The sequence below is a fragment of the Spinacia oleracea genome, chromosome 2, assembly GCF_020520425.1.
Source record: "Spinacia oleracea cultivar Varoflay chromosome 2, BTI_SOV_V1, whole genome shotgun sequence".
Taxonomy (NCBI): Eukaryota; Viridiplantae; Streptophyta; class Magnoliopsida; order Caryophyllales; family Amaranthaceae; genus Spinacia; species Spinacia oleracea.
Window position 1 is genome coordinate 85,762,820 of NC_079488.1, and position 16,489 is coordinate 85,779,308.

The 16,489-nt window shown below is 31.5% G+C and overlaps 1 protein-coding gene across 2 annotated transcripts; it reads left to right on the forward strand.

Moving 5' to 3' along the window:
* Nucleotides 1–9,318: 9,318 nt before the first annotated feature.
* LOC110777311 (fatty acyl-CoA reductase 3) lies at nt 9,319–14,008 on the forward strand. 2 transcript variants are annotated; one of them, XM_021981916.2, is made up of 10 exons: nt 9,329–9,507; nt 9,596–9,699; nt 10,131–10,330; nt 11,898–11,998; nt 12,102–12,294; nt 12,387–12,548; nt 12,656–12,737; nt 13,118–13,384; nt 13,481–13,608; nt 13,711–14,008. In XM_021981916.2, exons 1-10 carry the CDS (start codon nt 9,429–9,431, stop codon nt 13,859–13,861), a joined length of 1,467 nt encoding a protein of 488 aa, XP_021837608.1. In that variant the 5' UTR covers nt 9,329–9,428; the 3' UTR covers nt 13,862–14,008. The 2 variants fall into 2 exon arrangements, with proteins under 2 accessions (XP_021837609.1, XP_021837608.1); XM_021981917.2 differs by lacking the exons at nt 13,118–13,384; nt 13,481–13,608; nt 13,711–14,008 and having other exon boundaries at nt 9,319–9,507; nt 12,656–12,767.
* The last annotated feature ends 2,481 nt before the right edge of the window (nt 14,009–16,489 follow it).

The window sequence follows — 16,489 nt, forward strand, 5'->3', positions numbered from 1 at the left end:
TTTAAAAAAAATAGGAGCACCTTAAGAGCAAATACATGAATGCAACAAGTTGTTGGTTTTAGCATATTTAACTAGTATAGTACCCGTGCGATGCACGATTTATGATATGAATATTAAATTTGCATATCTAAACTTTTACTAAACTATAGCTATAAACAATTATCATCAACAAATCTTATTGAGATAATGCAAAAGAGGCAAATCACGGTTTGTAATCTAAATATAAATTTATATGAAGTCTAAACTATAATGGTATACAATAATAATCAAAATAGAGGTTATAGATATTCTCCTAATTAAAATTAATGATGGATAATTTCGTTATTGCCCTATTAGTCGTCTTACTTGTTAAAAAAATAAAACAAAAAAGGGTACATGGACAAAATTATATTCATCTTAATTCACCACTTGTCTCAAAAATAAAACAAAAACATCCACCATTCCCTTCGATAGTCATATCTACTTAATACTCGCCTCATTTGCCACATTATTCGACCACTTAACACGTAACCTCACCATTTACTTTATTTAGCTAGAGATCACTTTGAGGCGAGGCGCGACCTTTACATATATCGTACTCGCCTAAAAAATTTCATCCCCGTCCCACCACCAGTAATAAGAACAATAGCCACCCCTGCCAATCCCCGTCTCGAGGGGGAAAACAAAATTCATCCCTGCTCCACCACCCACCAGCGCATCCACACCCACCTCAAACCCTCCCCTAGACTCACCTATTTTTTCAGTAAGAGAGTTTGAATTTTAAATCTTTTTTCTAGAGTATTCGACAATTCGGTTATCTGATTAGAGTAATTGAGTAAATAAACAAAATTTATACTACATAATATGTAGGATAGTATTCTATCCGTCTCAATTTAATTGTCACATTAAGTTTTCACGAAGTTTTATACGATATGTAGATTTTGGCTTATCTATTATATTCAAACACAAAAGTATTTTAATTGAATGAGAGAATAAGTGATACCTTAATTTTTAATAGTGAGAAGAGAGAGGTAATATATTAGTGAGTTCATACCATAAAAGAAGTGGAGAATGAAAATTAAATTGTGCGATCGAAAAAAGAATTAGAAAGTGTGACGATTAAATTAGAATAGAATCAGTAGTAAAAAAAAATATTGATATATTTATAATGAATAAGATGAAGGATAATCAAGGAAGGCAGGTCCAATATAAAATTCATCACCGCCTCATCGCCCGTGTGGAGTACATTTTTTTAACCCCATTACCCACCAAAACTATCATCCACCCCCGCTAGGCCATGAGACGAATCCGCGAGGGATCTCCCAAACAACCCGCCCGCTAACAATCTAACATCCCTATATTCAGTAGATAATTTACTTTATTTTTCACCTAACTTTTGAATAAATTGACATATGCTGATTTCAGGGTATTAAAACTGATTATGTTGATAAAATAATTTTAAAAAGTGACATACATAATTTGGATTTATTGAGTGTCTTCAAATCCAATAAATTTAAACTCGCTCCATCACCAGGGTGGGTACTTGATATCCTTAAACCCGCTCATCAACACAAAATCTCTATTTATTAATCAATCATCAATGTCTATCTTCGTCGTTAGCCCAACCTAAAACCAAAATCGTCCGATCATAAAGTGTGATGCACGGTTTACATATCAAAATGTTAAATTTGCACGAAAATTTATATATAAGTGATATTGAAATCCTTTACATTAACATATTCAAAATATTTATGTTGTTGCAAACATATTAATACATATTGATTTTTATTACAATACTACCACCATTTTTAAATAGTTGCACAATTTTAACTATTTTTTTTAGTTTGAGATGAAACTCAACATTAATTTTAATCTAAGTTTTTTTAGAAAATTTTATCATAAGTTTATTTATTGATTATTTCCTTAATTTCTTATTTTTCTAAATTTTCAATTTAACTTATTTACTTTGCTTTTTTTTTTTAAGTCTATTCCTTAAATAAATAATTACTTTCTTAACAATATGATTTTGTTTTAGATGACAATTTTATTGAATGAAATTTATAATCAATTATTTTCTTAATTAGCTTCATTCACAGTCAATTATAATTAATAGTCAATTCAAAATTTACTTGAGTGCATGCATATTAGGTTCTTGCATTTTTATTTTTTTTTTGTCAAATTGCATGTCATTTGAAATTTATTTTTCGTTCTAAATTGCGGAATTAAGAGATAAATTAAGAATTTTATTCCCTTAATTATTTAAACTGTAATTTTGACTCTTAAAGCATTAGTATTATCAAGTTTTAGAAGAAAACAAAAATGTAATACGCATTAATTTTATCTAACTTTTGTCAACAATCAAAATCTCACAATCTCCGGCTTTAATTTCTAAAATTTTGCAAGGGGTCATCTCAGGGACACCATATATAGTGAATATACATGTAATACATGAGATATTTTATATACATTTTTTATAATATTTTATGAAAAGGATTATTGGAACATGAAATATTTTTATCTCAAAGGTTATCGCAAGTGTACAAGTAGATTAGCATATATTGTACTCCTTATACTTCATAACATGGAAAAGAGATGAAGTATATGAGTATATAAAAGTTTTCTTATTTTAATCAAGTTTCATAAACTATTTTTTTGGCAAATATTGTTGCAATTTTAAACAATGTTATGCTAAAGATTAGCGGCTACTTATGGCTAAGATAAAACAATATCATTTCATTTGTAATTTTCCATAATAAATTTGACTCATTTTCGCAATCAATTTACAGATTATGTAATAGATATTTTTATACGTATATGTAAATCTCAGTCCTATTTTTTGGGAAGTTATTCACAAATTACGTGATATTATTGGTATTTGAAAATTTTGTTGCTTTAATTTTTTATTAAACTTAACTATTTATATTAAAAGAGAGGCGAATCATGTAATGACATTTGTCAAAATTTACTTGAGTGCATGCATATTAGGTTCTTGCATTTTTTTTTTTTTTTGTCAGATTGCATGTCATTTGAAATTTATTTTTCGTTCTAAATTGCGGAATTAAGAGATAAATTAAGAATTTTATTCCCTTAATTATTTAAACTGTAATTTTGACTCTTAAAGCATTAGTATTATCAAGTTTTAGAAGAAAACAAAAATGTAATACGCATTAATTTTATCTAACTTTTGTCAACAATCAAAATCTCACAATCTCCGGCTTTAATTTCTAAAATTTTGCAAGGGGTCATCTCAGGGACACCATATATAGTGAATATACATGTAATACATGAGATATTTTATATACATTTTTTATAATATTTTATGAAAAGAATTATTGGAACATGAAATATTTTTATCTCAAAGGTTATCGCAAGTGTACAAGTAGATTAGCATATATTGTACTCCTTATACTTCATAACATGGAAAAGAGATGAAGTATATGAGTATATAAAAGTTTTCTTATTTTAATCAAGTTTCATAAACTATTTTTTTGGCAAATATTGTTGCAATTTTAAACAATGTTATGCTAAAGATTAGCGGCTACTTATGGTTAAGATAAAACAATATCATTTCATTTGTAATTTTCCATAATAAATTTGACTCATTTTCGCAATCAATTTACAGATTATGTAATAGATATTTTTATACGTATATGTAAATCTCAGTCCTATTTTTTGGGAAGTTATTCACAAATTACGTGATATTATTGGTATTTGAAAATTTTGTTGCTTTAATTTTTTATTAAACTTAACTATTTATATTAAAAGAGAGGCGAATCATGTAATGACATTTGTCATCACCACATTGATTTCCTCTCTTTTAGTATAATATATAGATATATAGATTATGGTAGTCTGTGACATAGGCTTTGAGTTTACCGTTTGGAATTTTCTCCCCACTAAATGGTTCAAATTTTAGAAAAAAAGAGACGAGTACTAATACCTAAAAAAAAGAGTAGTCGGTTAAGAAATATATTGTACTATGTTAGGATAATAAAGGGTATAAATAGATTAGAATTATTTTCTATATAATTCTGCATACCCTATATGTAAATCCTGAATACGTCACTGGCGGCAAGATGGAGGTACAGTCAGACCAACTGATAGGGGCGACGACAAGATGGAGGTACAGTCAAACCAACTGATAGGGGCGACGACAAGATGGAGGGTTTATGAGTTCATTAACCATAACTATTTTTCTTGGAAGGCAGATTTGGTGCGGGAAATATTTGTTTGGGCTAATGCTTGTTCCATTCTGGCAATGGAGGTTCTAAACGAGGACGTAGAAGACTTTAAATACTGGAAATTTTCGAAATCATGTATATTTATAATTCATTCAGGTTATGAGTATTTGTGTAAGGAGTACGCGAATGATAGTCGGATGCTAGAGGAACAGGACGTTTCTTTGCTTCGTATAATCTGGAAGATGAACATTTTTCCTAAATGGAAATAATTTATATGGAAGATTCGCTATGATGGGCTAGTTGTTAAATCGAACTTAGTAAGCAGAGGAGTGGATTGTGAAGCGTCTTGTAACTATTGTGGTTCTTAGGGGGAAAGTCTACAACATGTTTTTAGGTTCTGTTCGGTTGCATATTTGAGTTGGACCCTATATTACAAATCGAACCTTTAGAAAATGAATCGTGGTCATTGCAAAAATGGGCACGAAGATATATCCTGCTTTTTCATAGCGAGGATGGGTGGAATGGAGGGCGTGTTCGAAACTTCATAGCTTTGCTTTGGAGTCTTTGGAGAGTGAGGAATGCTAGGGTTTTTAAAGAAATTAGGGGACATCCGGAAGCTGTTTTGGCCTTACTTGGGGATCAAATCAAGGAGGGGGAGATCATTATGGCTCGTGATCCGATGAGGGAAATGGAGGGGACGATGGAGCCTCGGGGGTTTCATATGACTAGGGATGGCAATGGGTCAGATCTGGACCGGGTCCGACAGGATCCAGACCCAGACCCGCTTTTTAAGAGGTGGATTCAGATCCGACCCAGATCCGATGGGTCCAAAAAAATCAGATCCAGACCCAGATCCACTGGGTCTAATGGGTCTAGGGTCGGATCTGGATCCTAAATGGGTCTAAGCGTATTTCTTTTCCAAAAAAATTTGTCCCTCATTTTTCTCATATTACGTAATTTTTTCTCCCATTTTTTGTATGTAAACGTAACGTTGCTTTAATAAAACCACTAAATATGGAATATTCGTTAATTTTGTTTAGGAAAAAAATCATATTAGCCCTGTAATACAATAAGTATTTAAAGTTTCTAATATTATTATGTATATGTCACGTCAAACAATTTTTAAATAGTTTAGTATCATAAGAATTGAATAAAGTTTAGCACGTAAAGATTGAATTATATTTAAATTTTAATATTTTTTTTAAAAAAATTTATATAGGGTATGTGGGTCGGATCTGGACCGGATCTGGATCTTTAATTCTTGGACCCAGACCCAGACCCGCCCCATTGAACAAAGACCCAGATCCGCCCCAAATCCACAGGGTCTAATTTTTTTGGACCCAGACCCTTAAAAATGGACCGAGTCCAACCGGATCTGGATCGGGTCTTGGACCCATTGCCATCCCTACATATGACTCTCTTAGGCCAAGAAAAAGTTTTATGTACTAACTTTGTTTTGCAGGTTGACGGATTATGGGATAAAAAAAAACTAGAAAGGCAGGGTGGGGCTTGGCGGTTTCGTCAATAGATTCTGATATTTCTGCAGGACAACATGGAAGGGCGGTGTCTTCAGATCATGCAGGGGAAAAAGCTTGTCTTCTGGCTTTGGAATGAGCCGCCAAAAGGCACATTCAAAGATTACGAGTTGACACTGACTCCTCTTTCCTAGTCTCATGTTTGGGTAGGAATGGGGTTCTTGACATATCAATAATGAGAATCATTGAGGAAATCAAGAACTTAGGGAAGACCTTTCAACAATGCTCGGTTCTAAAAGTTCCAAGGGAGGAGGTGTGTAAAGCACACAATATCGCTAACAAATGTAGGATGTTAGGCTTTAATTTTGACTAGTGTTTGTTGTCTTTGTAGCTTTTGTCAAAAAAAAAAAAAAACACCTCATAATTTGATCTTATGTCAATTTATTTGGTTTTCTTCACATTAAGCATGATATAATATCATACGAGATAGAGTTCTATTAATTATCAATATTCTAGAAGGGAACTCCTGAGGTCATTTTAGTCATTAAACTTTTGGTGACCCCTTATAGAATATTCTATAATACCCTTACTAACTTCACAACTTAATTGATGAATTAACTAAAAGAAATGATTGTTTCTATCAAACTGAATTGAATTAATTTTAAAAACTTAATTAATGACAAATTACCAATCATGAAAGTGTAATGTAAATCATTCGTAAAATCACGCAATTGTGTAATATGACAATAAAAATCAACAATAATGAGCATTACATGAAGGCGAATTTAGGCTAATTTACGGAGTCGATTTTAAAATTCACAACCAAATAATCAAATATTTCACGTAATAACTTATTAGCACCAAATATAATCACGTATCTCCACAAATAAAACATAACTTGGGTAATGCATTTTAAAAAAAAGGAATATTATCTTTGGTAGAAATGAACTTTGGCAACCGTTGTAATCTTTTTTCCAAATCCTTTCCAATAGCATTACCTTTATAAATTTTCTTTATAGTATTTATTTTTTTAATTAGCACTTAATATTAAAAAATTAGCGGCTGACTAATAGAAAATTAACCTAACAAAAAAATAATAAATAAAATTTCTACAAACTTAATTTGAAACCTATAAATCATAAGAAATCAAAATCCAAATCCAAACACAAAAATCTTAACGAAACAACAACAAATTCAACGTTCATTTCGTCTTCATCTTCAAGACTTCAACCATACTTCTTCCAATCAAGAAAATCCCAGAAAATCAATCCAAATTTTAGCTCTTGATGCAGTTGTTCGTGATTTTGAAGAAGCATCACCCAAAAAACAAAATGGAGGTCGTTGTTCTTTTCATGAGACTTGCTTCCTATTGGAACTCGTTGATTACGACTTACGAGGTTCGTTTCATTGCTCTCTCTCTCTCTCTCTCTCTCTCTCTTCCACTAACCAACTACCATCGAATGTCGACCTGCATCCAACTGCATCGGCACCACTAACCCAAACTCGGGCCTCTGGCTAGCTACGTACCCACGTAATCTCTGCACTCTCTTTCCTTCATTTTTGTTCGTGATGACCGAACTTTGTTTCTTTATTTTATTTTAAATAAATGTATTTCAGGTTATTAAATATAATAAAACAATGTGACGTTTTAATTTAATTTTGCACTAACTGCGTGCGTATAAGATTAGTTATTATAAGGTCAAGATCTCATTCGTATCTATCTCTATTATATAAGTGAAGAGATGAAGTTATTTTAGTAAATCCACTTTTGGTGTCCCCATTGAAGTACTAAAATACCCTCCACACCTATAGAATAGAGAATATGATGACTACCTACCCAATAGGAAAAACCCAAAGAAGCATTTTAATCAGTCTATCCCCTTAAATAAATTTTTATTATTTTAATCAATTTGTATATATGCGTTCAGTTCTATCTAACTTATATGTTTATTATATTCGCACGCATCGCATTTATATTATATTCTTTACATTTTATTCCAGGTTTAAATATAATAACACAAATTTGTTTCTTATATCCGCATGCATTGCGTGCATATAAGACTAATATTCAATAAGGGAACTCACGAGGTTATTGTAGTAAATGGCGTTTTGGTGTTCTCCTGTGGAATAGACTATAATATCCTTAATCAGTTTATTATTTAATTTAATTAATTAAACTTGGGTGCGTTCTATTCACCTGATTTTCACTTATTTAATTTTTTTCTGAACTTATCTGAACTTATTAAAACTTATCAAAACTTATTTTATTTATAAGTTGTACTTGGTCAACCTTATTTTTCCTGAACTTATAGGAACTTATTTTTCCTGAAATAAGTGGAAATAACGTGAACAGAATAGAGCCTAAATTGTAATAATTCTAAAAACTGATATTTAAATGTCATATAAAATTTCAATGCATGTGACAACACAAAATCAACAACAATTTAATTGAATTCCTCTAGAAAACATGAAAGAAAATATTAAGACAGTTAAAAAAAAAGAATCCATCTCTTCAATCTCGCATTTTTTTAATTAGAAAATTAAACTTAGTCTTACTCTTGATCACACCATAACTTTTTATATTGTTAAACAAGCAACTTTCGGCAAAAAACGCAAAAAAAATAAACAAATATAAAACATGCACAATCTTTTACGTTTATTTCAGTTAATTTGTTATTACATTAATTCCTAAATAGATTTTGTTACATATAAATATGTTTTTTTTATTAGTTTTAAATAAATTTTCTTACATGTTTTAGCAAATGTGAATACTTTTAATTACGTATAGCGTGTATATATATAGAACTATATTTTAATTAACAAATTGGAAAAGAAGGTCATTGAAGTATTATTTTAGTTCATTCTAATCAAACTGTAGTTTAATAACTTAGTACTTAGGTGTACACATAAGATATCGATAATACCTTATGTTTAAAATTTTGTAAAACGTTGAAACATTACTTGCGCATATTTCAAATCAGATTTAAAAAAATATCGGCACGCAACACGATAGGAACTAGTGTAATACTTCGTATGATGCAACATGGGTTCGTCCTATCATGGCAGCTGGTATGTGGGAGGATGTACCTTCCTCGAAAAGTAATGCATGGAAACATTTCAAAAAATTAAAACATGGATTAGTAACACACAAGCATTTAAGCTAAGAAATTAAATATGGCTATACAAAGAAACACCTTGCAACACGTACTAATCAGAATGGTACTATGAATATATGTTAATTATATTGGCGTTTTCCCAAACACTAATCAGAATGGTACTAAACACACCATTTACCAATCTAGCCTTTTAGGTGACCATAAACAGCTAACTACTATATTTAACACAATTTGTTTTAACTTTTTTTGTTTTTCTTTTTTGTCCGCATTCAATAGAGATTTCGTTAAATCGTCAAACTCTACCGCGTTAGCTACAATTTTGGCCAACAAAAAGTAGGCACATATTTTGCTACCTTTATTGATGAAATTATAGATGAAATCATTAATATTTTATCAACTATACTCTATTCAATGTGAGTATGTGACATCGGTTAATTTAGTTTTGGTGAGTTGCTAAAAGTAATAACGACGTAGGACCACAAGTTGCTTAATTTGGTCATGGTTACATACTGGCTTTGATTTTGACTTCATCTACCTAGTTGCTAGCTGCTCCTATATATATGTTGAATCTTTTCACTTCCTTCCATCCAAAATTAAATTATCCATTTGGAAATTCCATTTACATTCAAATTTGATTTCAAAAAATTTCAATTATTTTCTCAGTTAGCTTTATAATCATGGATTTGGATAGCATAATTGGGTTTCTAGGCCACAAAACTATCTTAGTTACTGGTGCTACTGGCTTCATTGCTAAGAGTATGTATCATTTTCGTGATTTCTACGTACTAAATTCTTTGTATATGGAGTACGTATATTTTAACAAATATAATTATATATAATGCAGTTCTTGTTGAGAAGATACTTCGGACTCAACCAAATGTGAAACAACTTTACCTTCTTGTAAGGGCTAGAGATGCTAAGGCAGCCGACGCTCGGCTTCAAGATGAGGTATGCTCAATACTACTACCTCTGTTTCAAAAAAATCTTTACACTTACTATTTGCACAGAATCCGGGGCAATATTTAACGGTTAATATATCCAATCTTGTACAAAAATATATATAAAAATTTGATATTTATAAAATACATTTTGAGACGAATCTAACAAAATATCTCATTATAATTTTTGATAAATATAATAGTGAGAATTTATTGTCAAAGTTTTTATTATTGGACACATTTTTCAAAGCGTAAATAACTTAATGAAACGGAGGTAGTACCTTATAAAAATAGCATATTTACAACGAGTACGTAATGTGGTAGTTTATATATATATATACACCGTATTTTCTTGAACATTATTGTATATATAGGAGATGTAATAATAACGTTACTTAGCTGAAAATGTTTACGTATTTGTTGTTGTTGTGATCGACACAGGTGTTAGGCAAGGAGTTGTTCAAAGTTCTAAGAGAAAAATGGGGGACGAATTTTGAGAGTTTCGTGTCAGAGAAAATTAGTGTTGTTGCTGGTGATACTTCTTATGAGAACTTAGGCCTTACTGCTCATCAGATGAAGGAGATGTTTGAAGATATAGATATTGTTATTAACGTAGCTGCAACCACAAAATTTGATGAAAGGTACTCCCTCCGTCTCTTTTTGTTTTTTACGTTTGGTATTTTGCACGCGTTTTAACGACTAATTAATGTGCATTGAGATTCTTCTAAGTTTTTCATGTAAACGAGGAAAATTACGTTTATTTATAATATTTTCACTCTTATCAAAATTCTGATATGGGAAAAATGAGAAAAAGTTAATGTCTTTATGAAAAAGTGTGAGGGATTAAATCACTACAAGAATTTGTATCTTTAACGACAACCTAATTACCACGGGTTAAAAATCCCGTCGCAAAAGCCTTTTGCGACGGGGCTAACAACCAAACAATGACGGGAATAACCGCCGCAAATGTCTTTTACGACGGGTTTACGATGGATTTACGACGGGATTTTCTATTAACGACGGCCCCCTTTTATGACGGGTTCACGACAGGAAATCCCGTCGTTAATAAATGATTATTGGTCTTTCGCGACGAGATTTCCCGTCGTTAATAATACAATTTCTTGTAGTGAATGACTCAATTGATTTAATTGGTTAATATAATAATTGGGTGCAAATTTTGATAGAATATTAAATCATTTATGTGATAATATAAAATGAAATGTAAAGAACATTTTGAAACACCAAAAAAGGAAACGTAAAAAACAAAAAGAGACGGAGGGAGTATGTAATTAATTAAATACAACTTGGAATCAACAAATCAACATGTTGTTAATTGTTTCAACTAATTTATGGATTAGACGCTATCCATATCAGTCTTCGATAATCTAACAAATAACAGGTTAATTACTTCATTAATTATAGTTTAACAAGTTACTTAGTTACCCCTTATTAATGGCAACCTAATATAGTACTATACCTGTCTCGATATCCCTTAGTAATTTATTCAGCCTTTTCTTTTTAAAGTCAAAGTTTATAAATTTTTGTTGTACATTCTTGTTATTTCTGACTGTCAGTAGTAATATTTATGTGTGTTAAAAAATGTAATAAAATCTTACTAATAAATTATGTTTCAACTAATTGATAATCATGAAATCGCATACAAATTAGTGTATACTTCAATTTATATGGGTGTATCATGTACGGGACGGTGCACATATATAGAAAGTAATTAAAAACCCGTCCCCTTATACACGGAGTATTTAACTATGTGGTTATCTTATTACCCCCGTTCCAAAATCATCTTTAGTGATATTATTACTTGTACTAATATTATTCCGTAAGATAAAATAGGAAAAATGTGTAAAAATATAATTTATAATAAAATATGGATAAAGGTAAATGTGTAAAATACGGGTGGGTGTAAGAAAAAAGAATAATGTAAGAGAAAGTAAGTGAAATGTTCTAAAGGTTGCGAGAGGGAAAAAATAGTAAATTTCTTATCCAAAAGTAGAATAAAACACAATGTAAAGAATATTATGAAACAGACTAAAACGGAAAATATAAATATAATTTTGAAACAAATCACAATCTAGCTATAATTAATAATATGGTAAGTTACCCCATGACCAATTTATTGAGAAGGCAGAGTACAATCATGCATATGTACAATTTTGTATTGGTAAATATTAATTGAATGAGTATGTGTAGGTATGAAGTTGCGTTGGGTGTGAACACCTTAGGACCAAAGCATGTTGTACAGTTTGCAAAGAGTTGTGCTAAAATACAGTTGCTTATCCATGTCTCAACTGGTAAGTTAAAATCAATAACATAATTAATTATATTTTAGTACAATTAATAAATAGAACTTGATCGATTTAATTTACATATATATATATTATATTATATTGGCAGCGTATGTGTGCGGAGAGAAGGGAGGACTAATACCAGAAAGCTCGTATGCCATGGGTGAGACTTTAAATGGTGTGACTGGCTTGGATATTGAGTCTGAGAAAAAACTTGCTGAACAAACTCTATGCAATCTTAAAGCCAAAGATCTTCCAGAAAAGGTTATTAGACAAAACATGAAGAACTTAGGTTGTCAAAGGTACGTATGAATTATTTGACTAGAGTAGTTTAATTTGGAAGTGATATTATTTCTTATATATAATCGATCTATTATATGTATTTATGAAATAGGGCTAAGCATTATGGATGGCCAAATACATACGTATTTACAAAGGCAATGGGAGAGATGCTTGTAGGTCAATTTCGAGGGAATTTACCTGTTGTGATCATGAGACCTACTATTGTATGTAGCACTTTGAAAGAACCTTTTCCTGGTTGGGTCGAAGGTTGCAGGTATATATTCTTATCTTCTACACCGACACTGTAAATTATGTCCCTTTATTAATTTTTCAAAGTCATTCCATATTAATAATTTTTATTTTAACCTTGTTTGATGGCAGGACTATTGATAGTGTTGCGGTAACTTATGGAAAAGGAAGCTTAAACTTTTTCCTCGCTGATAAAAGCTCTGTCTTAGACTTGGTAAGTCACTCTTAAGTCTTTAGCTTTTATATTGGTCATTACTACAAACCTACCATATCTAGCTGTCTACCAACCAATTTGCAAAATTTACTAGATTTTTTTTTGTTGCAAATGAGCCACAAGGGCGGGGATGAGAATCGATCACAGGATGTTAAGATCTGACCCATGAAACATCACGTGTGACAGTCCCACATTGATAAAAGAGAAGAGAGTTAAACAATTAATAAGGCCAAGGGGCTAAGCTACTCCCCTTATTGCCATATGGTTTTAAGGTGGAACCTCCTACGGTTTTCAACAAAATTACTAGATGAATGTATATAATGAAGACTAGTACGGAGTAAAACGTATCAATTAACTATGTTTTAATTTGTGATATGCAGATACCAGCTGATATGTTTGTGAACTCAATAATTGTGGCTATGAAAGCGCATGTAAATCAATCTAATTTGACAGTTTATCAAGTGGGAAGCTCATACAGAAATCCAGTAACTTTCAAAGAGTTGCACGAATTTCATTTCCAGTACTTCACTAAGAATCCATGGTGCAACCGCGATGGTATCCCTGTAAAAATAGGGAGAGGTCTGGTATTGAGCAATATACTCATATTTGAAACCATTCTTTTTATGTGGCAACTCGTGGTACAAATGGTAATCTCGATCTCATGCTATCTATACTTTCATTTTAACATCGCTTTGTTTATTCGATTATATATTAACACTAGTTATTTTTAATTTGACGTACAGATCTTAATCTTTGCAACTAAAATGGGCTCTAGTAACTTCCAACGTACATTGTTTAACTTTGACAAAAAGCTGAAAATAGCAATGAAGTTGGTGGACTTGTACAAACCCTATTTATTCTTTAAGGGCATGTAAGTTCAATTTTTGTTAACTATTTCTAGTTGATTTGATTAATTAGTTCCTTCATTAAATTTCAAGCAAAGTAATTAATGGTTTTGATTTGTGCTTTACAGTTTCGCCGACACAAATACTGAGAAATTGCTAATCACTGCCCGTGAAAACGGATTGAATGAAGATGTCTTCAACTTGGACACCATTGGCATCAACTGGAAGGACTATTTCATCAATGTTCATCTTCCATCAATTGTTAAATACTTATTCTAGATGTATAGTTTTTTTTGTCAAATTTGCAAGGCCTTCATTTTTTCCGGTTTCATATTTAAACAAATTAAACTTATAAGTAACACGCTTCTCTACTTCATTCAGAACAAGATTAACTACATAATCACATATTCTTAGTTTATTATCTTATTATATTATTGCAAACTTAATTATTGTTTTGTAGCCTAAGAATGTAATACTCTCTCCATTTTTTTTAAATGTGTCCACTTTCTGAAAAGAGATGTTTTTTTTTACCTATTCACTTTCTACTTTATTTATTTTTTGTCAATCATATATTATTTTTAATCATCTTAACCATTTTCCCCATAATAAATTACACATTTTCATCATATCTGTCCTAATTTATAGTAATTAACCATTAATTTATTACATATCTCATACGTTTTTCACCATTTTTCTTACACCGAATCATCACTCCTCGAAACAAGAGTATACCGTAAATGGGAAATAACAAAAAAAAAAAAAAAAACACGCAGGGAGTACTATCAATTAAAACTTTTTTAACTTGAACCTAATTTTATACTCATCGGATTACCCTGTCTAATAACCATACCTTCTTATAATAGTAGAGGTGTAAGATATGGAGTACGAGCTACAACAGGGTTGAGAAAATTCTAAATTAGTAAAATACAAAAATTGTAGGCATTGTACCTAAAATACACAACAGTAGAAAGTTCGATCGGATATCCAGTTTCTATGATCGGTTTTATGATTTTTTTATGAAGGTAAATTTGTCAAAAACTACCTTATAAAATATGATTTTTGCGAAAAACTACCTTATAAAAAAAATGTTGTAATAAACTACCTTATAAAAATTTTATGTTGTAAGATACTACCTTTGGCCATATTATGAGCATTAATTCAAAATTACGACGTTGACTTTACTAGGTGCATATTACGCGACATCTAACGAGAAAGACGTAATTAAATGGCACGTGACATATATATGGTAAAGTCAATCCCGAAATTTCAATCAAACGTTCGTAATTTGGGAAAAGGTAGTATCTTACAACATAAATTTTTTATAAGGTAGTTTATTACAACATTTTTTTTATAAGGTAGTTTTTCGCAAAAATCATATTTTATAAGGTAGTTTTTGACAAATTTGCCTTTTATGAATATACATATTTTGAATATCCATATTTAGAAAGTTAGATTGGACATCCGATTTCTATAATAATAACATACACGATAAATAGACAGAAACTAATAACATTGAATGATAATGTAAAGAAAATAATAACATCTACAACAAATTAATTCGAAATAAAATCAGTAGGAAAAATGATAATCACGTAGGAAGGATGAAATGATTTCTACTAGTCGAGCCTCCGGTGTCCGATTGCTTAATAGAATATATTTTCGGAAAGGAAACGGGTCCACGCGTTCAACGCACCGCTACGCCGTGACTAGTGGTTTTTTAAGCCATCCGAGTTCGTTTAGGGCTCGAAAATTGCAGTTTAATTATTTTCGACTTTTGTTTTTAATTCCGTTTCGTATTAGGGTTTTGTGTTAACTATTTTTTTTTTTTTTGGTACGCAAGCAAGAATAATATTATTAATCCACCAACCAAACATACACCAACCTAACTCAAGTGAGACGAACCAACTAGGTTGGCCCCCCTCAAACCTGAGCTAGCACAACTACACCAGAAACACAAACCTCACAACTCTACAAACCACCTATGATCATTCCTACTTACTTTTTTAGGCATAACCACTAAGATTCTACTTCTTACAATCTGTTTTAAACTAGCTATTACATTCTGAGTAGTAAAAACTGACTGATTCCAATAGCTATGATTCCTACTTCTCCAAATCAGATAGACCAAAGCAGAAACACCAGCATAATACACCATTCTCCTAAATTTGGTGCATCTTCTGTGACTGATATTGTTAACAACATTCAGCAAAGTAGTACCCTGAATCTGCAGCCCAAACCAACTTGTAAGCTCATCCATACAAGTTTTGCTATACTGACAATTAAAAAACAAATGATCATGATCTTCATCAGCCTGCCCACACAGCAAACAATCAACAGAAGAGCTAATACCAATTTTTGCCAAAACTGCAGTAGTGTGGAGCCTTTTCTGCACAGCTAACCAACAAATGAACCTATGCTTAGAAAGACTAAGCCTATTCCACACAAGTTTATCCCAATGCACTGCAGGCTTGCTTCCTGCAAGCTTCTGATACACCTGCTTCACTGAATAAACACTCATACTACACAAATCTGCCTTAGTATAAACTTGCTTCAACATTTCTTTAGTAGCACATACTCTCCTCCAGTACCAACTTGCAGAAGCTTTAGGTTGATACTCCCACCAATCTCTATTCTGAATATAGACAGAGTTGATCCACCTGATCCAAACATTATCTTGTTTAGTAGCCACTGCCCACACATACTTCCCCATGCTAGCAATATTCCATAGGATAACATTCTTGAAGCCCAAACCACCATCATGATTATCACAACATACACTCTCCTAGGCTATATTACTTGGTTTACTGTTGTAAGCTTGGCCACTCCACAAGAAGGCTCTACAAATTCTAGTAATATCCTGCAACACATTCTTAGGAAGGACATAAATCTGAGCCCAATACATGTGCA